Below are 24,478 nucleotides of genomic sequence, written 5' to 3'. Positions count from 1 at the left end.
GCATTCTTAACTGCTAAGCTATCACTCCAACCCCTCAGCAATAACTTTCTATTCTATAAAAATCTAATTAATAGGCTAGGTAAATACATCAGTTGTAAAATGTTTGTCACACAAAAATGAGTTCATGAGTTCAATTTCTAGAACCCACACACACACAAAAAAAAGAGCCAGGTTTGATGGTGTAGGTTTGCAATCCCAGCACTGGTAAGGCAGAGACGTGGTGGGGGAGGGGAGAACCCCTGTGGTTTTCAGCATGCCTACTCAGCAAGCTCCAGACCAAGGAGCGCCCCATCTCAAAAAAAAAAAAAAAGTGAATGGCTCCTAAGAATCATACCTGAGGATTGCCTCTGACCTACACACACACACACACACACACACACACAAATATACACACATATATGTATAGACACAAAAAAAAACTACAAATTAAATGCCAAGTTTGAATTAATGTTCATTTAATACTAATTCTATACTCATCAAACTATAGCAATGTATGTTTAAGATATATATAATTAAAATATTTTATATATCTTATATGATGTATATTGAGATAAATAGCAAATACTGTATATTTAAGAATATATAAGTCAAGATCTCCTTGAGGAATTCAAGATCCTTATGTGTAGAAAGAACACACAGTTAGGAAGTAGTGTCTTCATTGTTCCCAGGGGGCACATACACAGGGAGAGTGGCCTTTAGTTAGAATGAGAAGCTTCTCAAGTTAATTACCCATAACTGATAGCGATCAGGATCAGAGTTTCAAGCCTCCATTTACTCATTCATACATTCACCTGTCACTCTGTAGTCAATAAACAGTTATCAATTGCCAGGCACTGAGACAGGTACCAGGAGAAATAAAATCCTGCTGTGGCCCTCAAAAGCTTATCCTGAAAGTAAAATAAGTTTAGTGTTGATGAAATCATGGTGTAAGCCTGCAAGGTCTTTGGTCATTTTAACTTAGAGAATTTAGAAAGAGATATGTCAGGGATTTCCTAGAAATTTCTAATATGATTATAAATCCTTTTTTTTCTCTATGTGAATTAGGGTTCTATGGTTCCAAGAGAGTAGACTTCATGAAGATAGTGTTTAATGAGAGTGTGAAACATTGGTGGGCCCCAATAAAGTCATTCATAGAGTTTGTCTATGGATCAAAAAAAATCATAAACTCTGGGGTGAAATTTGGCTATTTTTGCATAAAGAGTCTGTGGAAGTTGCCCTGGGCCTGATCCCACTTAAAGGGCTCAAGAGTGTGATGCTTGCATGTCCCGTAGAGCTCACATGCACCGCAGTATTGTTTGGGGTGAGGATGCAGCCTTCCTTGAGCGTCAGGGCTAAACACCTCTGTGTGTTCTCTCCCAGTGCAGTGCCTGGAGATGACCACCAAACGGAAGCTCATTGGCCGCCTGGTGCCATGCCGCTGCTTCCGCGGCGAGGAAGAGATCATCTCAGTGTTGGATTACTCCCACTGCAGCCTGCAGCAGGTACCCAAGGAGGTCTTCAACTTCGAACGCACGCTAGAGGAGCTCTATCTGGATGCCAATCAGATTGAGGAGCTGCCCAAGGTGAGTTCTCACAAAGCAAAGTCATACTGTCAATGCCAAGTTCCTAATGCCAAGACCCGGCATGGAGGTAGTTAGCCTCCCTTCAATCCCCATCACTGACACACTGTACACTGTGGCCTTCCAACCAGTAAGCAACACATCACAGCCTCTCACACCGCAGACTTCCGTCACAGCCTTCTATCCAGGGAACAGACACAACACAACCTTCCATCGTTGTATTTGATGCACAGCTGCCTCCCATATAGGAGAAACAGCAGGGCCTGCTTCCATATTGGTAACTAACAGCCTGGAGTGTTAGTGAATTCTTCTAATATCCTTTTTAATCCTTCTTTTTAAATTTTTCAAGACAGGTTTCTCTGTAGCTTTGGGGCCTGTCCTGAAACTTGCTCTGTCGACCAGGGTAGCTTCAAACTCACAGTGTTGGGATTAAAGGCATGCGCCACCACCGCCCAGCGAGTTCTAATTTTAAAGTGGAATCCTGTAGTTCCCTGACCACTTTTTTGTTGTTGTTATGAAATTTCTATTTTATTTTACTTTTCAGTCGGGTACATAGTAATTTGTATTTTCTTAAACTATAAGCATTACTTCATTAATGGCATCATGGAAATTTATCAACAAAATTTACACTACTCAGATTAAGTCTTAGAATAACAGATGCTGGTTCCTTGGCTAACTAAGAAGTAGGTGTGAGACCACCTAGGGAAGATTTTAACTATATCTATATTATTTGCAATACTGTTTAGCCCATAGATTAAGAATATTTCTAGCTAGATTTTATATCTTAAATTAACTCATTTTATTAATCTGTGCATCACCACAAGGTCTTGGCCTACTTGCAAAGTTTCAGCGGGCTCCAGCAGAGGCATCTGTCCCTGGCAGCAGCTAAACGGCTTCTCTCTGACTGTACCTACTCTCTCTCTCTCTCTCTCTCTCTCTCTCTCTCTCTATATATATATATATATATATATATATATATATATATATATCTTTGAGCCTGGCTTTACTCTGTTAAGCCATTGGCTGAAAGCAGCTTCTTAATTAACCAATGGCAATAAAACATATTCACAGCATACATCACCTCCCACATCACATGTCCTTGTGGAATGATTGCACATTCTATGGTTAATACCCAAAGGTAGTATTTCTGGGTCTTACGGTAGGTCGTTTCCTAATTTTATGAGAAATCGGATACTGATTTCCAAAGTGGCTGTGCCAGCTTGCACTCCCACCAGCAATGGAGGAGTGTTCCCTTTACCCCACATCCTCTCCATCATAAGCTGTCATCAGTGTTTTTGGTCTTGAACATTCTGACAGGTGTACGATGGAATCGCAGAGTTGCATTTCTCTGATGGCTAAGGATGTTGAGCATTTCCTGAAGTGTCTTTAGATTCCTCTGTTGAGAGTTCTCCGTTTAGGTCTGTACTCCATTTTTTATTGGATTATTTGTTCTTTTGATGACCAGTTTTTTTGTGTATTTTGGAGATCAGCCCTCTGTCTGATATGGGGTTGGTGAAGATCTTTTCACATTCTATAGGCTGACTTTTTCTTGTTAACAGTGTCCTTTGCTTTCCTGAAACTGAAGCTTTTCAGTTTCAGGAGGTCCCATTTATTAATTGTTGCTCTCAGTGTCTATGCTACTGGAGTTTTATTTAGGAAGTGGTCTTCTGTGCCAATGCATTCAAGTGTACTTCTTGCTTTCTCTTCTATGAGGTTCAGTGTAGTTGGTTTTATGTTGAGGTCTTTGGTCCATTTGGACTTCAGTTTTGTGCATGGTGATAGATATTGTTCTATTTTCATTCTTCCACATGTTGATATCCAGTTATGCCAGCACCATTTGTTGAATATGCTTTCTTTTATACATTTTATATTTTTTGCTTCTTTGTCAAAAATCAGGTGTTCATCGGTGTGTGGATTGATATGCAAGTCTTTGATTTGGTTCCATTGGTCCTCCCGTCTGTTTTTATGCCAATACCAGGATGTTTTCAGTACTGTTGCTCTGTAGTAGAGTTGGAAATCAGGGATTGTGATGCCTCCAGAAGTTCTTTTATTATACAAGACTGTTTTGGCCATCCTGGAAATTTTGATTTTCCATATGAAGTTGAGTACTGTTCTTTCAAGGTCTATGAAGAATTTTGTTGGAATTTTAATGGGTATTGCACTGAATCTGTACATTGCTTTTGGTAAGATTGCCACTTTTGCTATGTTAATTCTATCTATGCCAAAGCATGGGAGATGTTTCCATTTTCTGGTGTCTTCTTTTATTTCTTGTAAGGGTGGCATGAGTCAAGAATGTAGGAAGATAGGACAGATAGGACCAGATAGTACAGCTGTCCCAAGTTACAACACAGCACTGTTGAAATGTAAGCAAAAGCAAAATAAAACCATTGAAGAATTATGCATTATGTGATTCGCTAGGACCTTAGGTAGGCTTGGAAACAAAATCTAGGATAGTTTGTCTATCCTGTTAATTAAAACCATCAATTAACAATAATAAAAGTATCATAAGTACACCAAACAATACATTTCCTGTGTATTTAAGCAGAAGAGAAACCATTAATTGTCTCTTACTCTCCACGTATTTCACACCTTTTATGTAATCGCTGAAGGTCTATAAAAGAGACCTGCCGCTAAACAGTTTGTTACTCCCACAGAGAAGCTTTCATTGGTCTCATCTGAAGTATATAATGACCTGAATTGTTTGACATTTGAGATACGATCATAACAGTACAAAAATATATTTGTAAATTGACAAAACACAATAGGAAAATAAGAAAAAAAATATCCAAAAGATAATGTAAGTCAGGATGCTTCTTCCCTGTAATGGCAAGCACCATCCAAACTGACTTTTCAAAGATGTTACATAACAGGAAGAGAACAATGAGTCGGGGCTGATGGGGTTTGCAAAGATATGTCAAGAGTTATGAGAAAAGAAGCAAAAATAGATTTGAAAGAACAGGAAGATTCTAATTCAAATAGTTCCCTTTATGGGGCTTAGTTTCTATAGTAAAAGGTAAAAATGTTAAAGCCAGTGCTCTTAACTGCTGAGCTATCTCTCCAACCTTAAAATGTATAGCCCAGACTGCCCTCGAACTCATAATTCTTCTGTCTCTGCCTCCTTTAGCAAATCCCAATAGAGTGTGCTGCCACAGCTGACAATTAATAAGTAAAGATATAGACAAAATAATAAATTGAAATGGGCATATAGTAGATTAAAGTAATTTAAGAAGATATACATGAGTAAAATAGTACAATGAAAATTACCAGCTAGTTCTTTTTTTTATTATTCTTTTTTAATTAAAATTTCCACCTGTCCCCGTTTCCCATTTCCCTCCCCCTCTTCCCAAATATTGCCCCTCCCCCACTCCTCTTGTCCTCCCCCCACTCCATTCCCCCTCCCTCTAGATACTGAAGAGCAGTTCAAATTCCCTGCCCTGCGGGAAGACCAAGGTCCTCCCACTTCTATCTAGGTCCAGGAAGGTGATCGTCCAAACAGGCTAAGCTCCCACAAAGCCAGTTCATGTATTACAAGGCTAGTTCTTGACATTTAAAATCTCTGTAAAAAGGAATAAAAACGGTTTCTATTTTTATTAAAAAGACATTGTGTGACCAAAATTATAATAAAATGGGAACTTAGTGACTTACACCAAGTTGACCATATCTAAAATAGAACAGGTCTAAAGTTTAAATGTTTTACTTTGAATGTTTCTGGATATTTTAGACATTGAGAGCTTATATTTTGGACCCAGATTGGATCCTAACAGTGTCATTTGGTTCAGAAGGCATTTACTTCCCAGAAGCTTCAGTTTTTCCACCAGGAAAATAGCAGCATCTCTTATAGATAAAGTAAAATGTGGGTGCAGAGTGAAGGAAAGTTCCATTTCCTGAGTGATAATGTATGTGTAAGACCTAGAACTAAAAATATCAAAAGCACACATTACTCCAACCAGACCTGGAGTGCATATTATTCCCTTAAAAATTATGCTGAGTCAAACTAAATTTAGGTAAAGTGGCATCCTGGGATAGTTCTAAATAGGGACTACCCAACAACAACAAAAACCATGTAAACACGTGTCAAATCCCTGACTCTGTGCACCTCAGTGAACCTCTCTAGGGCAGAATGGCCTCTCTAAAGTCACAGAACTGCATTTAGGGTTTTACATTTTCATAATTAATTATAGTTTAATTCATTCATCAACTACAATAAAAGGAAAAACTAAGATTGCTGTCTATCCTCTTTAATGACTAGTATGTGTGTGAGGAAGAACATTGGGCTGCATTTTACTCTCTGGGTTTGAATTGTCACCTCATTTATTATTATACATCTAAATCCACCTATTTCTAGGTTTTTTGTCACTTCATTTTTCTTTATAGCTGGTTCAACTTGTGTATGTACCATATTCTCACTATTTATTCATCTGTAGATGGACATCTAGGCTGTTCCATTCCCTTATCATCATGAATGGAGCAGCAATAAATGTAGAAGTGCAGAAATCTCTGAAGTAAGGTATGAAGTTCTTTGGATACATCCAGGAGTGGAATCTCTAGTTCTATTTTTAAATTTTGAGGAACCTTCAAATTAATTTCCATTCTGTCAATAGACAAAAGAACAAAAGTAAACATTTATAGATGGTAGTACTTTGCCCCAATAGCAGTGACTGTAGTTGCTCAGAACTCCTCTAGTTCTCTAAATATAAAGCATGTGGATAAGAAAATACCCAGCCTTTCATTCCAGAGATGCAGGAATATTTCAACATATGAAAATCTGTCAATGTAATCCACCATATAATCAAAGTGAAATAAAAAACCCACATGATCATATCATTAGATGCTGAAAAAACCTTTGACAAACTCCAATAGCCCTTCATGATAAAGTTCTTGGAGAGATCAGTGATTCAAGAAACATACCTAAATATAATAAAAGCAATATAAAGCAAGCTGGCGCCAACATCAAATTAAATGGAGAGAAGCTCAAAGCAATTCCACTAAAAGCAGTAACAAAACATCTCTGTACACTCTCTTCAACTTATTCAATATAATACTTGAAGTTCTAGCTAGAGCAATAAGGCGACTAAAGGAGATCAAAGGGATCCAACTTGGAAAAGAAGAAGTTACAGTATTCCTATTTGGTGATGACATGATAGTACACATAATCCACCCCATAAATTCTACCAGAGAACTCCTACAGCTGATAAACACCTTTAGCAAAGAGACTGTATGCAGGATCAACTCAAAAAGAATCAATAATTCTTTTATATGCAAACAATAAAGAGGCTGAGAAATAAATCAAGGAAACAACACACTTTACAATAGCCATGAGCAATATAAAATATCCTGGGGTCACTCTAAACAAGCAAGTGAAAGACCTGTGTGACAAGAACTTCAAGTCTTTGATGAAAGAAATTAGAAAAGTTATCAGAAGATGGAAAGATCTCCCATGCTCTTGGATCGGTAGGATTAACATAAAAGAACTGCCAGAAGTATCACCATCCCTGATCTCAAGTTGTGCCACAGAGCTAGAGTAATAAAAACAACATGGTACTGGCATAAAAACAGACAAGTGGAACAACGGAATCAAATTGAAGACCCAGATATAAATCGCCACATCTATGGACACCTGATTTTTGACAAAGAAGCCAAAATTATGCAATGGAAAAAAGAAAACATCTTCAAAAAATGATGCTGGCATGTAGAAGATACAAATAGATCCATATCTATCACCCTGCACAAAATTCAAGTCCAAGTGGATCAAGGATGTCAACATAAACTCAGTTACACTGAAACCTGATAGAAGAGAAAGTGGGAAATAACACAATGTGTTCTCCAATATTCCACATATCACATATCTTCAATTATATTGATTTCCTTTTAGTTCTCTGAGAACTGCTACTTAGTCTACAGCCATGTTTGCTAAATATTTAAATACAATTATTTGAAAACCAAGACACTCTCTTGTATTATGAGAACTTTAATGTCACCAAAGGAACCATGGATGGAAGGTGACAAATTGAGAGGTTTAGATGTGACTACATTTTGTGGAAGTTTGAATGATCATTGATTGTTTCTCTCTACTACTAAAAGAGAATCTTTTTTTAAATAGATGAACTACTTACATCTCTGTACTAATTGGTTAAACAATCATCATGATTAAGAACTATCATATGATTTTCTCAAATTCAAAACTGACCTAAATTGGAATAAAGAGCATAAAAACTGCCATTTGACCAATGATACTGTGATGACTATATCTCTTTTGAGTGTCTCCCACAAATATGGAACTTCCATAATTTGGCATTTTATATAAATACTGCCTTCCTCATCAATATAGAAAGGCCCCTGCATTTAAATAAAGATGAGGAAAAACACATTTTTTACTTCCTTACTTCCTCTCAAAATCTGGGGCACATTATTCTGACTTTCAGTGTGGAAAATAAAGTGTTTTCTGGATATATAAAACTACATTCAGAATAAAGCTGACTTGTATATGTGTGTAAGTAATAAAGAAGTAACAAGAACTGACGATTTAGTCTCTCTTTTGGAGTATCATTCTCCAAATGCCTTCTTACAGTCTACAGATTTTGACATTCATGTGGACAGATTGTTTTACAGCAATTGCGACCTTAGATTGAATTTTCAGGTGTGTGGCAGAGGAAAATGAGGGACAAACTAATAGAAACGTCTCTTGTAGAGAAAATTGGGTTCAGATTTCTCTTACTCAGACACCTATTGTTTAAAATGTTTCACACTGGGAATTTAACATGTCTGTTCTCTTAGACATGTGTGTCAATGAATAATGTAGTCCCCTGTTTACTCCATAAATTTTCTGAATATTTTTCAGTCTTTCAAGAGAGGACTCACTTCTTACACATTTCTCAGCTGCATCTGTAGTAAATCTGGTGGGAACTTAATAAACAACCCCTTCACTAATCCTTGCTGACATTTGGGGGAAATCATATATAATCCCCTAGATTTTAGGTAAAGTGTATGAACTGGCAAGCTTGTCCATTCTGCGTGTTTTCTGCAGATGCTATTTTCAGTGCCAAGGTTCATCACTGCACAAACCAAATTCCTATTCTCACAAAATGTATTTCACTTTAACAAGGAAACAGCTTAAGCAAGAAATGTTAGGAGCAGCAAGTGTCCTGATGAAGATAAAGTGAGGACTTCCTGAGAGTCCCCTTAAGGTTGAAATGGTCATACTTGCAGCTGTGAGAAGTGACATTTCGTGTTCCGTTCTGACTGACAGGGAGAGGTCACTAGGAGAGATCTGAGAATTTGCATGCCCAGTCAATAGTTCAAGAACTTGCAAGAGGATGAGTGTACAATGAGTGGAACAGACAGGGCAAGAGGTTAGCAAGAGCTAGTAGAAAAAAACATATTGAAGTTGAGATCTTATTCTAAGTGGAAGTAAAGGATTTTATGAAAAACAAAACCATGAATTCACTCAATTTTTTAAGTGCCGCATTTGGTGCAGTGTGAAAAAGCATGACCAATATGAAAAACAAAAGCAAAGAGACTGAGGCTGGTGTAATTCAGGGGAAAGCTAGGGGCTTCAACTCCAACAATGTAGAAAAACAAAACAAAAGAAACCTTTAGCTAGGTTTTTTGGTAAAGAGAACAGCCATGGCTAACGGAATGAGTTTAGAACTGAGAGATGTGCAGAGATGAGTATTTGTAGAGCTAGACTATAGGCATGAAGGACCACTGAGAATGCAGGAGGAAAGTATGTGTTGTCATGGATGCTGAGAAAAAAAATAGGAAGTGTTTTAAAAACAGGGAGTGTAGACAGAGACTTACGGAGTGTTGTGTAGTAGACGGAAATAGTAAGCTTCTTCACGAGGATATTAGCTGAAGTGATGTATAGAAAGGGCACTGAAGAAAGAACAAATACAGATTCTCTTGCAAAACTTTACTACAAGGGAGAGTGAAGTGAAGCAAACTGGAGAAGCCTGTGAGAGCAAGGTGCTGCATTTTCTTAAAAATCGGTGACATTTGGGGCGGGAGAGATGGTTCAAGGGTTCAGAGCGCTTGTGCGCTTGTTGCTCCTGCAGAGACTCCAGGTTTGATTCCCAGAACCAACATGACAGCTCATAACCTTCTCTAACTCCAGTTCTAGGAGATCTGACACCTACTTCCGGCCTCCTAGGACACCAGGCACTCACTCAGTACACATACATACCTCAGACAAAACACCCACACGCATCAAATAAAAGTAAATACATTTAGGAAAGAAAAAATAGGAACTCCTTGTTAAAATCAATGACATTGAAGCTCATCTGTGTACATAAAATGGAAGACAGAGAAAGACACTGGATGCAGGAAACTGCTGTCTTTATTGGAGGAGCCATGTTCTGATGGTAAAGAATATGGATTTGCTGAATGTGTGAAAAGCTGACTTTGAGAGAAGCAGACGTCTCCAACTGTTGTAACGAGAAAGAAGGAGAAAACACAATGCAGTCAGTAACAGTTTGTAGAACTTGAGGGACACGATGCACACTGAAACTTGGTGTGAACGGCAGAGGTTTCAGTTTCGACGACAGGAAGTTCAGGAATTCAGTGAACTGAAATGGTGAGGCGAGGCGACCCTACAATGTGCTGATAACATGGATTCATGGACTTTAGCTTACAGAGGATGGTCACATGACAAGAACTGGGGGTCGTAAATGTTTATGTCAGCCATACTTTGCGATGTTCCTACTTGGAGGTTCAGGAGTGACCATGCGTCTGCTGGGCTAAAGGTGTTCCTTTGTCAGGAAGTTCTTCCAGATGGTTTTGTTAGCTTCTCTTTATTTTGTTTTATGTTGTTAGCCTCATTTTGAATTTAAGGTTACTGAAGCACAATGCAGGTAGAAGATGACTAAAGGGTATACACTTGGAAGACAGAACAGTTTTTGTAAATAATAAGAATAAGAATTTTTTTAAATCCATTGGGATCTGATCCACTAGGATCAGTGAAGACCAAAATAAATTTTAGAAGCAATATCAATACATTAATCCCTTGGTCCATTCATTTATTATGTTCAAGTAGGTTGCAACCAAAAAACAAAACTAGTTGATTGGGCTGGTTGCACTGTTGTGTAAATGAAAATCTTTTCTCTGAATTTTTGCTATTTTTTATTCTACAGTCCCATCCCCACGCTTCTTCCCCATCTCCCACCCCCATCCACTCTTTCAAAAGGGTAAGGTCTCCCATGGGGAGCCTACAAAGTCTGGTACATTCAGTTGAGGTAGGACCAAGCGCCTACCCCCTGAAATAAGGCTGAGAAAGGCATCCCACCAAAGGAAATGTGCTCCAAAAAGCCAGTTCATGCACTGGGGATAGATTCTGATCCCACTGCCAGGAGCCTCTCAAATAGACCAAGCTACCCAACTTTCTTCTACTTGCAAAGGGCCTAGTTTGGTCCCAAGCAGGCTCCACAGCTGTCTGTCTGAGTTTGTGAGTTCCCTGGAGCATGGTTCAGTTCTCTGTAGATTTCCTCCTCTTGTCCTTGAATGCCCTTGCTCATATAATTCCTCCTCCTCCTTCCTCTCTTAGACTGGACTCCTGGAGCTTGGCGTGGTTCTTGGGTGTGCATCACTGCATCTGCTTCTATAAGTTATTAGATGAAGGCTCTACGCTGACAATTAGGATAGCCACCAATCTGATTACAGAGGAAGACCAGTTCAGGCATCCTCTGCACTATTGCTGGAAGTCTTAGCTGGGGTCATCCTTGTGGGTTCCTGGAGGTTTCCTTAACACCAGGTTTCTCACTAACCCTGTAGTGTCTCTCTATCAAGATATCTCTCTCATTGCTTTCCCCTCTGCCCCTCCCCCAGCTCGACCATCCCACTCCCTTAAGCTGCCATCCCTTGTCTCCTCCCCTCTACCGCCCCACCCCTGCCTCCAGGTTACCCTTTCTCTTCCCAGAATGATTCATATGCCCCTCTTAGGGTCCTCCTTGTTACCTATTTTCTCTAGAGCGGAGGAAATCTGTGAAATCTGAGTTGACTTGGCCCATTCCCAAGCAAATTTAAACTTCTAAAAAGCACATAAGATTACTTGAGAGCAATTGTGAGCCTGACCTTCCATAGAACTGGTCTCTCTTCAACTGTGTAAACCACCATGTTAGCCTTCAGAAGCAAGTAGACTATAAATGAGAGAACACAAGAGTCTATGTGTTCTTCATCCCATAAAAACTTCTAAGACATAAGCATGAGTAAATTGTGGAGGTCATACTTACCTAAACATAGAGACAAAAGACCTATTCACTCTATTGCCTGGTCACAAGTATGGAGTACAAAAGTTAAGAGATTCCTGACTAGACTTCAATTAGAAATAGTTATTCCTTACACAATGTGAGTGCACATTGGTGTTGGGCAGTGAAAAACACACCATGGAGTGAGCCATCTTGAATGTGAACCCTATCTAGAGACCGCTCTATCATGGGTTCTCTCCTGTGAGAAGTGAAAAAGGACCCTATACTTTGCAAAAATATTTTGCCTGTATTTCAAGTTTATTGTCAACTGACCTTGTGGCAATTCTCTACTCTTTTAGATTAAATAAAACAACACATGGCTGAGAGCTGACATGCATGTTTTAACAAGCAGCAGTGACTCTCATTAATGCTCACATAAACACGTAAACAACACAAAACTGTTCTCGTTTTTCTCCTATAAATTGTGAGATGACAGTTCTATGTTCCAGGAATTAAGGGATCTTTTCTAAATTAACAGTGATCTAGAGCAAGAGAAGTTTATTTTATAGGCACTCCTTCCACAATTTATGGAAATCTAATGTAAATGAATTCCTGAAACTAGTTCTTCTTCCCATGCAAAGAGGCAACATTGTGTTTCGATGTTTCCATAATAGCCTGAAGCGGCACTGAATCAGTCAGAAGAAACAAAGAAGGTCTCTCTGTAGAACCTCTCACCACTTCCTGCTTTCCTGACAACAGTGAAGTCTTACTGTTTGGTTGAGATGGAGAAGGGAGGGGGATCTATCACCCAGGAAGTTTGCTATTTCCTTTAAATTTTAAGTGGATGAATTAAAGATTTGTTTTCTTTTTGGGCAATACAGGTTAGTTGTGTTGCATTTAATTTCTATGGCCTCAATAGTCTTTTCTATGTCAGCTGTCTCCAACAGGAATAATGACTCTTTTTCTTTGTTCTAAATAATTAAGGGTTGACTACAGAAAACCTTGTAAAATAAAATCATGCCAATGTTCTCATTAACATTAATAACAACAGCATTTTCAGTTGTCAGTGAAGGAGTGTCAAGAGCGTGTGAAGAAACTGAATTCAGAGAAATGGAGCAGGGCGTGGTGTGGAAGACCCTAGCAGACAGAAATCCAAACTCTATTTACAGAAAAAAAAAAAAAAAGACAGAAACAAGGAACCTGGAGAGTTCCAAGGAAGGTGACTGCACTGACAAGCAGAATATGGACTGGATCCTTCTCATGCCAGGAAACGAAGCTTATGTGTGATGTTTCCGGTCCCACCTCAGGTGGGGGAAAGAGGGCCTTTCTTGTTCTGGCCTAGTTCCCATAGTATCCTTCTTAATGCTCAGCACCAGACAAAAGGCTCAGAAATCTATCACCAGCTCAGCACTGCCTCAGTCTTCAAAAGTGTCTGCTCTTTCTGATCTCTTCATACTCGACAAGAGTAACTGTCTCCATCTCTTGCTCAGGTTCTCCCACCTCAGAAACTACTCCTGAGTTTTGGACGCTGTCTTCCTTGACATCCTCTCAGCTCACCTTCCAAACAAAACCATGTCTTGCCATTTTTTGTTTTATAGATACTTGTTAAATGTCTCTCTTCACTCTTCTTCATCCTGATGCATTTGTCTGGCCCTAGTCATCTCTAGGACACTGATAGCACAATCTCCTTGTTGATAGTCCTTAAATCAACCCCGTCTCCCTGTTTTATTCTCCACAAAGCGATCAGTGATATGTTTCCAATATAAATATGACCAGGCAACAGTAGAAGTTGAAGTCCATCCTTACCTCTTCTCTGCATCCTGGGAAAACCTGTGTATCTGGGCCTGGCCTAGGTTTGGAGTAGTAAAATGAGGTCACAATTGTCTGTATAGTGGCCCTTGTAGCCTTAGCTTCACAGAGTTGGCATTTCCTCTTTCTCTCATCCTCTCTGCCCCTCATCTCAAAAATCTCTTCTTTCATGACCTTTGTCCTTCATTTTCTGATAAAATCATTTTTTGCTTCTCTGAGCATCCTTTTATAATCATGTACACAGGTTGCCATGGTAACTGCGCTCTCTCTCTCTCTCTCTCTCTCTCTCTCTCTCTTTCTCTCTCTCTCTCTCTCTCTCTCTCATATATATATATAATGTTGTATTTTGCTCTGTGTCCACAGACACAGGGTAAATCAAATAGCATTGTTGTGCCCTCACACCTGTGGAAGTCAGGACAAGTTTGGTTCAACATTTGAATCAATAGAAAATAGAAGAAATAGCACAGCATTCAGTCTAAAGCTCTGTTCTTACTACATACTCACTGCACAAGTAATTATAATGTGATTTTTGTAAAAGTAGATCATGGCAATATACAAAGTTAAATGAGTAACAGTAGATGCTCTACTAACCAAATACCAAACTCTGTATCAATTGCCAAAGAACCCAATTGTTGATATACTAATATTGATTGTTCCCCCGAGGCAAAGCCAATGCTCCCTTAAATTCCAGATCACCAAATATCATGTAATCTTCTAGTCACAAAAATATAACAAAAGAGAACTCCAAAATAATCTACACATGGCACACATACAATATTCTGTAGTTTAACGTAATATCAGAGCCCACCCTAGGCTGCAATGTGGGGCAGGGGTAGAGCACCTACTTGCAAAGCAACGCCTTAGCTTAGTCTCCAACACTGACTAAACAATATACCCCAAATATCCAAAATTAAAAACAACTAAAAATATGATTTTCTACTCAGCATTGGTTTCTGTTTCTTTCTGGGTTTTATCAACTTGATACCGCCAAATAATCACAGAAACGTCAGATTTTTACTTTAAATTTAAGTGCATATGACTGTTGAATAGGATGGGTCTGGAAATGTGTTGTGCCTTCTATCTTCAAACCAACAGCTGTTATTCTAGCAAACCGATATATACCCTTTGAAGACAGTGACAAACGCTAAAATTACCCTGCTGTTCCAAAAGGAAAAACGACCCAGCGCCTTTGCACAAATTGTTGCTGAAAAGATCTGTATTTTAGAAACAGCAGACACAGTATTTCTCGTTTTGTAAGATGAAATGCCTGGGAACTTCTTGTTGCAATCGTTCTGCAAGACATAAGAGAGATCCCTTCCTTGAAGCATATTCAATACTGACAAATACACTAGGGAGAACCAAACTGCTCCTCTTTCCTGCAGCTGTAATCTTATCTAATCCTGTCTGACCTTGCCAAGCCCCACACCTGCCATTCTTAAACCCACTCACTGCAGAAGACCCTGGGGTTCTGTTAGAATATAAAACCTTCCCTTCTGTGACATCCAGCCAATAATTCTCCTTTAAACTGCCTCCCTGCTTGTCCATACCAACAGCAGCTGACATGATGCTCTCATTATTGTTCATGTGATGTTTTTATCCACCATTATCCCACTTCCAGTCACAGGAGCAGTTCTTTTTCACAAACAGAAATTTGAATAAAAAAATTAATTCGTTGCTAATCTTCACTTAGGAATGGGTAAGTTTCTCTAGGGTCAGGATGGAACCCAGAGGTGTTTTAACTGGTATATCTTCTTATAATTCCTTTCTCTAGAATCCTATTTACTTAGATATATGACATTTCTCTGAATACTTGAGGAAGGGTATTTTTGTTATCTCTTTTCGAGTTCTGCCACTGCATAGTTTGTTAAAGACGTGCTAACTGAGCACCAGCTGTCTGGGAGGGAAGAGTGGGGAGGATGAGAAGAAGAAAGGATGAAAAGGAGAGGGAGGCATTATTTGGAAGCCTACAATTTCATAAAATACACTTATAAAACTGTTTTTACTCTATTATTTCTGAGTTGCCAGATTCCTAAATAAAGCTAATTATTTACATTTGTACCAAACTAAAGAATTTTTTCATTTTCTTGTAATGCACACAAAGTAATGATTTCCTTGAAAGAGCTTTCCAACCAAGTTAGGAGAATTACTGCTTGAACATTTGAAAGCAAAATTCAAGGAGGAACTTCTCAGAAACAAACCATTTAGAGATACCAGTTAGTGAACCGTATTTGGTTCTTTTCCAGAATCAAGCCTGCCCTGTAAACACAGTGGCACCCACAACCCTCTTGTTGAAAATTTACGATTTTACATGCAACTTTCCAGGAAAACTTAAAAAGTCCTCAAATAACAAACCCTCTTACTGTGGTGGGCAGTTACATGGTTATTTTCTTATTTCTTCCCACTCAGAAACTATGTTTTGGCATACAGTCATTCATATGCATGCCACGTCATTGCTATGGTGGCCATGAATCTCCAAGGCTGCATATAACAAAATCCCACTGCAAAGCATAATAATGTCTGGCCAACACTTTGGGCTGGTTCACATGCACATGGTGTTCCAGCTGCACATTTGTTACTGGATAGTCACCGGTGAGCTTCCTGTCAGTCCTCCTAAGATGGATCACTGGTGCCCCTGGTCATGCTCCCTCTCTTTTCTCACTCCTGTCAAATGTCACTTATCTTTCCAAAACATGAATCTTTGAAGAATGGGGAGTGTGCTGCTTTGGAAACAGCTTGGTACCCACACAGATGTGTATGTGAATGTTGATTCTGACCCTTGCTAACTATATACCATAAAAAACCGTGTTCTTTCCTATAAAATTAGTTAAGAATGACATATTTCCAATACTGTTATAAGAATATAGTTTTTTTCATAGTGAAGCTTAGTGATTTGCCCTTATGTAACAGGTACTCAGGAAATGGGACTCCTTCTGTGTTATATTATTGTTCCTCATAATAATACTTAGGAAGAAACATCTTCTCACTAGGAAGATGAAATAAGGACCTTGGATGACACACTATCAGAGCTACAGGAACAAGAAAAGCCTGCAGAGCAGCCCTCACACACATGAACTAAGTGCTACCACCTCAGCAAAAGCAGTAAGACTTACACAAGAACAAAGGCAGAGCATGCAAAATGAAGAGAAAGTTTGAGCATGAAGGAGAAGGCAGAATATGGGGGTAGGACAAGAGAGAAAGCAGCATCAACTGGAGACTGGACCCTGGGTAGCAGGCAGAGTGGGCTATGCAGAATGATGGAGGGAGGTTGGAGGAGGCACTGGCGATGACGGATGTAGTAGGATGAGTATATGCAGGGGTGAGGACCTCAAAAGCCACAGTGAAGAGTCAACACTTTTTCCTGAAGAACAGAGAGGCCCTGAAATCTTATGAGCATGGCTACATTTTAAAAAGCAACCTGTGGTGACTATCAGACCTTTCTCTATAGATAGATCTGTAAGGTTAATTAACAGAGACATTTTCATCTAATCATCTTTCTCTTGACACATCTGCTTCCATTCTTCAGAATTTTAGTTATGCCATTTTTATTAAGCCAATAATTAGCACATTGTTGTTGCTTTATAGGGTTAATGACTATTTAGATCTACCCATACTTTGCTTTATATATATATATATATTTTTTTTTAATTTATTTAATCTTCCTTTCCATGCTGACATCTCGTCTGGAATAAATTTTTATTATCTTTATAGATATCTTCTGACAGTTGTTTTGGTCTGAGATTCTTGATAAAGAACTCAGTTGGTCTTTGTCTAAAATGCTGCTATTCTGTACTTCTTGGTTTGAAAAAAAATTGTCAATATAGGATTATTCTTGGTTCTTTAAAGATTAACTAGCGAATCCTCACTCTAGTTGTTGTTGGGAACTCATCTTTGTTTTGCTTAATTGCTTTTTACTTTTTTCTTTTTAATTGGCATGATATTTATCAATGTATGTGAGTGACTGTGAGAAAATTCAATACATGTCCACAGTAAGCTACCATCTAATCAGGGTAATTAGCAGCCTTATCTCCTGCAACATTTATGGCTTTTATGTGCTGAGAACTACCACGCCTTATTTTACAGTTTTGAAGCATAATCTAAAATTGTTGTCAACCACAGCTGGAGCTAGTCTGTCAGCCAGCTCGCAATTAAATGACAAGGAGACTTCTTATTAATTATGAAAGTTTGGCTGATAACTTGGGGTTGTTTCTAGCTAGCTCTTATAACTTTGGTTAGCCCATTTCCATTAATTTATTTTCTGCCTCATGACTTTATTACCTCATCTGTAAAGTGCCCATTCTGCTCATTCTTCATCCCCTGGTGACGTCTCTCTCCTTCCCAACATTCTGTGTGCCTCAAAATCCTGCCTAGCTATTGGCCATTTAGCTTTTTATTAAACCAGTCAGAATGACATATCTTCACAGCATACAGAAAGATTATTCCACAACACACAGCTATCCTGTGTTGCTAGCACTAGTCCCTCCAGCCTCCGCACAACTTTCAAAGGAAATCCTTCTTCCTGGCAGCTTTTAGATGCTCTGGTCCTTGCACTCTAAAATTTCATATAAATCTGTGTGTGGATTCTCTCTGCGTCTCTCCCTCTCTTTGTCTTGTTTGGAATTGGTTGAGTCTGTGCCTGCTGTGGATGAGTAAAGACTGCCTTCTCACACCTTTATCACCTCATCCTCTTCTTCTGCACTCACTTTGTGATCCAACAAAACCTTTGCGTTCTCTCTTCTGTGCCATTTGCGAGTCTTTTTGATTATCTGGTATCTTTCTTGCCTCGTTTATCTAATTGGTCCCTATTATCAGATCTACTGTTACTTTCTCCATCTGACTTTAATCTCTTTTAATCTTCTCCTTCGCCAACTTCTCTTTGATAATCTCGCTTTGTCATCATGCTTTCAATCCTGCCTTCGTTATCTAGACATATTAAACACATTCACTCTGCAGAAAAGTTTTGCTATAGCAACTCTAACAGCTTTCATCACTTAGCAACTATTCCATGAATATTGAAACTTTGTTGACTGATAAAGTGCTGTCTATTTTCTGAGTTCAGAGACAATTTATGTTTTCTTCAGCTTGGCTCTTGAGGGCAACACTGACATTCAGCATATATCCAGTACACACACTTTAATACAAACAGAATCAGGGAACTCTCTCAAAGATCCAGATCCCCTCATACTATCAAGTGAATGTCTAAAACTCGTTTGAAATGGCAACTAAGAGAAGCATGACGTGGCCACTCCCCAGTCCCAATCCCAGCAGATTCCTTCAAGAAACCTTCTGTTCATAACTCCTTTAAGAGAGGCTTCCTCGGGTTGCAGACATTCTGTCCCAACCCATCAAATGCCCAGATCCTGTGTGTGCATTTCTGGTACCCCAATACAGATTTACACAGGACATCCGCGTGTGTGTCTGAGTATTCGAGCAGAGTCTGTTCCCCAGGGGATGGCTCCTCGTATCTCACGTAATGTTCCCTTGTACTCACAGCCACATAGGTCTAGTTTGTAGTCAGCACAAGTAAGAATATTCCTAGAAATTAATGAATGAAATAATACTTTACAGAGCTTAGGGAGCAAAAGGTCCTTGTGCTCACAGATAAACACTGGGAAAACCAGGAACATTAAACATGCAGAATAGTCTCTTCAAGGGAAGAGATCCATAACTTGTTTTTCACCCAGAAGACTGGCAACGGATGTAGTTAATAGCTTGGTAATAGTGACCTGTGTTATCTGTAGGGCCAGGTCACACCTGACTCCCTCCAATATTTATGTTTATCTCAGTCTTTCTCCCTACACCCTTATAGTGAGCATTCTTTCTCGGTCAGCTGACCCCATCTTTATGGAAAAGGACATATGTACTTTGAAAGAGTTTCAATATAAAAGTATGTCTTAAACTTTGTTAATTATCATCATGGATTGAGTTAATTATCATCAGAAACTTTCTTTCAAAATTGCGCTCTGCTTAAATATGCCTAAAATAAAACAAACAGTCCAGGGTCAGACCCTAGCAGTTTGAACCAACACCAGCTACAGAGTTGTGTTGAACTAGACTTCCTTCTTGCCTCATGCAGATCATTTCTCTGCTGGCTGTGAAGTTTAAAGAGATCCCAAGAATTTCTTCAGAGTTGAATTGCTCTCTTAGTTAAAGAGAAATTGCACTATATCACAAATGCATTTTCAGAATCAAAACATTTCTATTGTTTTAAAAATGGGGGCTATGAGCAAATGAAGATCAGGATAGCCATATAGTTCATAGTTTGATGCTAAGTAGCTATTAATTATGTTTATTTCCTATATGTTGAAGAATACAGCTGTTTTATAACGATCCAACCTCATTTTCACTCAGAGTTTGAATCTTGAGAAGGCCCTGCAATGGCTCTTAGTTTTGTAGAGGGCATGACTCATGGGAAGAAGCTCACTCAGATAAGAAACTTGATCTAGGAAACACAGACTCCAGTGACACCGTTTACTTCTCTGAAGCTTCCTGTCCAAAACTGCCTGTCTCAGCAGGAGTTTGGCATGCTTCTCATTTTCCCTTTAATTATCTGCACTCTCAAAGTCTTTGGCTCAGCATAAACTGTGGACAGAAAAGTGTTCTGTGGTAAATGGGAAGGAGAAATATGTAATATGCAAGCAAGCTGAACAGGACTCTGCCTCCAAAGAGCCTGTTTTGTTTAGAAAAGTAGCAAGCAGACCATCATACTGTACACTGACGGAGTTTTAATTGCTAACAGTCACCCAACTTTCCTCGGCAATATAGTTTCACAAGTACTTTATTTACCAAATCTAAAACTCACATTATGAGGTAAATCATTAGTGTATATAATAATATTAGTGTGGGGAATATCTGGAAAAAAAGGATAGCCCTCAAAAAATAACTTACCTTTGATTGCATGGTACATTGCAAATATCAAAAACATTAGTAGAAGAAAACTGTGAGGTTTAGAATTGATAGCTTGTATTAGCATCTGTCACTCTCTCGGGTCTCAAGTTGTATGGTTTAGCATCCCTACTCTAAGGCAAGAGAATTGCTGGGAATAGCATGGAGAGCAGGCCCTTTGTTCCATCCCGGCTACATGGCTTGCTTAGCCCCAAAATAATCACAGAAACTGTATTCATTAAAACACTGCTTGGCCCATTAGCTCGGGCTTCTTATTAACTCTTGTAACTTATATTAGCTCATTATTCTTATCTATGTTAGCCACGTGGCTCAGTACCTTTTTCAGCAGGGCAGGTCACATCCAGCTTCTTTCGTGTCTGGACAGGACTGCAGAGGAATGGACTTCCTCCTTCCTAGAATCCTGTTCTCTTTGACCTGCCTCTACTTCCTGTTTGGTTGTCTGGCCTATACTTCCTGCCTGGCTACTGGCCAATCAGCATTTATTTAAAATGTAATTGACAGAATACAGAATTGTCCCACACCAGCTGGGCTCAGTGATAACACTGCAAGAAGAGTCAGGATTGACCAGAAACTGATCTGGAGTCAAGTCCCTGCTCTTCCTTGGATTCTTGGTAGAAAAGACATTTCCTTTATATATTTGTTTTTAAAAAAATCACTTAATTCAAAATTGAAGAACACTAGGACTTCTGCTAAATCTTGAATGCACCTGAGAATTAGTTATTATAATTAGACTTAAAAGACTATAACTTAAAATCTTTAGTTTTACCTTTTGCTAAAATGGTTGTAGTGATCAGCAGAAAGAGTGGTTAGTCTTATCCAAGTCAATGGTGAGATAATTGACTGTGAAACTGTAAATAATAGCATTGAATGTTCACACAGCACATCACTGTATTACTAGATCACACGGACTGGAAGGGAGTTGATGGTAACTTCTGGGACTGTAACCATGTGTTTCCTATTTGGTTAGGTGGAAGGTCTTTTAAAGAATCCATTAAATGTCTCTTTCAAAGTCTTATAAAAAGAAATCCATTTCTACACAGGATGCTGAAATAAAGTAATTTTGACATCATGTTGAATAGCAACTAATCTTTATAAAGAACCCAAGATGACTAGACTTCATATTTCCTCTTATGTAAGAAGTCGTATGATCTCCTCTAAAAAAAAAACTAATGAGTTAAGAAATAACATCCGTATGTTACATAGTTTTTCCTATAAATAAGGAATTATGTGTAGGAAGAAATGGTAGTTAAATATACCTTTGGCCAACTGCATAGTCTTGATTACAAGACTTCATCTGTAGAAGTTCAGGAAAGCAGAATTAGAAAAGTCAGAAAAGATTTCATTAAGATAATTCTCCTAGAAATGAATTAGAAAATTCTCCTCCAACTGTTCATGTCTTTAGTAGTCAAGATGAATTGAACAGAGCTTTAACAAAAATTAGAGTTGTTCTTTTTCACAGTGTGATACTGGAAGCATCTATACCGAATCCAAATTGATGACTTGCTGAAAATGCAGGTTGCCTTACCCCATTGCTAAATTGTCAAGTGGATCAAGAAACTGCATCTGAAACACACCTCAACCCACCAGTGGTTGTGACCATGCTGGGTTCCACCACCAATTTAGCACTTGGCTCTCCCCCACCTAGTACTTTAGACTGACGAAACTGTGAATTGAGCCTGATTGAATTTTTGTTCATTTCATCTACTAGTGATTTATGAGGCATGAAAGGGGACACAAAGAATGTAAATGTAGGTATTCTGATGTGTCTTAGCTCTTGATAACATACAAGTATTTATTCAGGATAAAGAAATTGAAGTAAGACTTTCTGAAATCTAATATAACGTAAAAATAAAGAGAACTAAAGTGATTCCCTTAGCTGTAGGAATGGACAGGTTAACTCCTGAAGGTTTTTGTCTGCTTGGTTCTCATTTAGTTCTGTTTTGTTTATGTCTATATGAGAGAAAAGAGCAAGACACTATCAGCTAGATGGGTTGTGAAGCTATTCAAATTTGGGTGTGGAAGAAAATTAAGCCTTATTAATGGTTCTTTTACTGCCATATTGATTTTAAAAAAAAAACGGTAACTTCAAATTTGCTACTGAGTTTATAAATGTGTGGGTCTAACCAAACTGTGGCCTAACGAGTGAGTTGTTCTTTTCTGTTACAGCAATTGTTCAACTGCCAAGCTCTGAGGAAACTAAGCATCCCTGATAATGACCTCTCAAGTCTGCCGACCTCTATCGCTAGCCTAGTTAATCTGAAGGAACTCGACATCAGTAAAAACGGTAAGACTCTCCAAACACCTTCATATCACTTTACTGAAGATAGCTTCTAATTTTTTTTCTTAGTGTGTGGTAACTTTTTCTTTGACTTTATTAAAGTTCTATTTAAGACTTAAGTTGTGCTTGGCTGTGGATCCCTGCATCTGCTTTCCATCAGTCTCTGAATGAGAGTGATAGTTCTGGGGCTTGATCTGTTTGTGGGGCCCCTGGCAGTGGAACTAGGACATACCTGGGTGTATGAAGTGGCTTTCTGGAGCCCATTCCCTATGATGGGGTACCATGCTCAACCTTGATGCAGGAGAGGGGCTTGATCCTGCCTCAACTTGGTATGCCAGACTTTGTTGACTCCCTATGGGAGCCTTATCCCCTCTGAGGAGTGCATAGGGGTGGAATGAGGGGATATAGGGGGTCAGAGGAAGAATGGGGGACTGCGGTTGGTATGTAAAATGGAAAAAAAAACTTCTTTATATAAAAATGAGTTAAAGACAGCAATCCTCTCTTTCCCTCACAATATGACTGACTTCCCCAGATCTCATTCCTCTCTGGACTCAGACACATTTCCTAATTCTCTAATTATTCCCCATCCTCTCCTAGGTTTATTCCTCGTTTTCAGGGTATTGCATACTCAATGAGCTTTGTTTCTTTCTTGAAACAATCCTCCCATTTGCTTCCCTGGGTTCCATTGTCTCATCGGCACTCTCCGCTGCACAGAATTCACTTACTCACCAGGGTTACTGGCTTTCTTCTCCTGACCCAGATTGCAAATTCTGTAAGATGGCAGGAGGGGCATTACTGTTTTGGTTATTGACACATCCCAAATGTCTTGAGCAGAGCCTGAAAAACTATCAGGGCTCAGTCATATCGGTTATATTTTGAGCCAGGTCATACACCTGGTGATTTTGCTGACACTGGTGCTAATATCAATGTTCATCTTGATATTTTCGCTGAGGGTTTCTTAGAGGAAACTGGGCCTTTAGATGGTCTCATGTGTCCTAAGTTATTCAGTAAGACCTCATCCCTTCCCAAATGGCTTCAGCTACATGTTTTATTAAAATAAATCAAATATCTAGCCCAATGAATTGTAATCAGGTAATTTGTGAATGCAAAGCTCAGCCTCACCATCATCATGTTGTCTGATGAAAAATGTGGCCGTGGTCACATACAAATAGCGCTATGGTTACTCTACTCAGATAGTCGGTACCAAGGTTACAGACACGAAAAAGCTAGTTCTCCCTCACAAAACTTGCATCTTAGAAAGTGGTTTAGATATTCAAATAAGTAGCTATAGAGGATTGAGAAAATATTTGTGTGTAAAGTTACCTTAAATCTAAAGGCCATCCTTAGATGGAGGGTGGATGCATTCTCAATAAATATTTACTGAATGAATTCATAAGTGAATGGTTGAGAGTCATCAGTAAGTTTACAGTGTCACTGGCAAGATAAGACACTCACAAATAATCAATCATCTCTAAGTACCTGGTCACATGCATTCTTAGAGAATGGGAAAACTAATTAAGACTGTTGTATTAATAGAAAAGGGTTCCAGATTTAGCTTGAAAGAGATGATAATACATGTTGTCAACCAGACACTAAAACAACCTTCCAGCTAAGCTAACTGGACACTCAGAGGGTTTTCATGAAGACAACCCAAGAAAGACTACACAGGAATAGAGAGAGAATAGGAACCAGACTTAGGCCCATGGAGAAGGGCCTCCTAGTCATTTTTATTCTTGTAGGAATATATTCACTGG

General features: G+C 38.9%; 1 protein-coding gene across 9 annotated transcripts in view; it reads left to right on the top strand.

Annotated features, from left to right (window-relative positions):
- The window catches only part of Lrrc7 (leucine rich repeat containing 7), a 401,293-nt gene that overhangs the window by 166,290 nt on the left and 210,525 nt on the right, over positions 1-24,478 (top strand). For all 9 annotated transcript variants that reach the window (XM_057793710.1, XM_057793709.1, XM_057793712.1 and 6 more), the window contains 2 exons: positions 1,360-1,562; positions 22,613-22,730. In XM_057793710.1, coding sequence (XP_057649693.1) covers positions 1,360-1,562; positions 22,613-22,730 — 321 coding nt within the window. The remainder of the gene's footprint in view (positions 1-1,359; positions 1,563-22,612; positions 22,731-24,478) is intronic.

Source organism: Chionomys nivalis, chromosome 18 (assembly GCF_950005125.1).
Source record: "Chionomys nivalis chromosome 18, mChiNiv1.1, whole genome shotgun sequence".
NCBI lineage: Eukaryota > Metazoa > Chordata > Mammalia > Rodentia > Cricetidae > Chionomys > Chionomys nivalis.
Note: the sequence above shows the minus strand (reverse complement) of the source record. Positions and strands in the feature narration are given on the sequence as shown.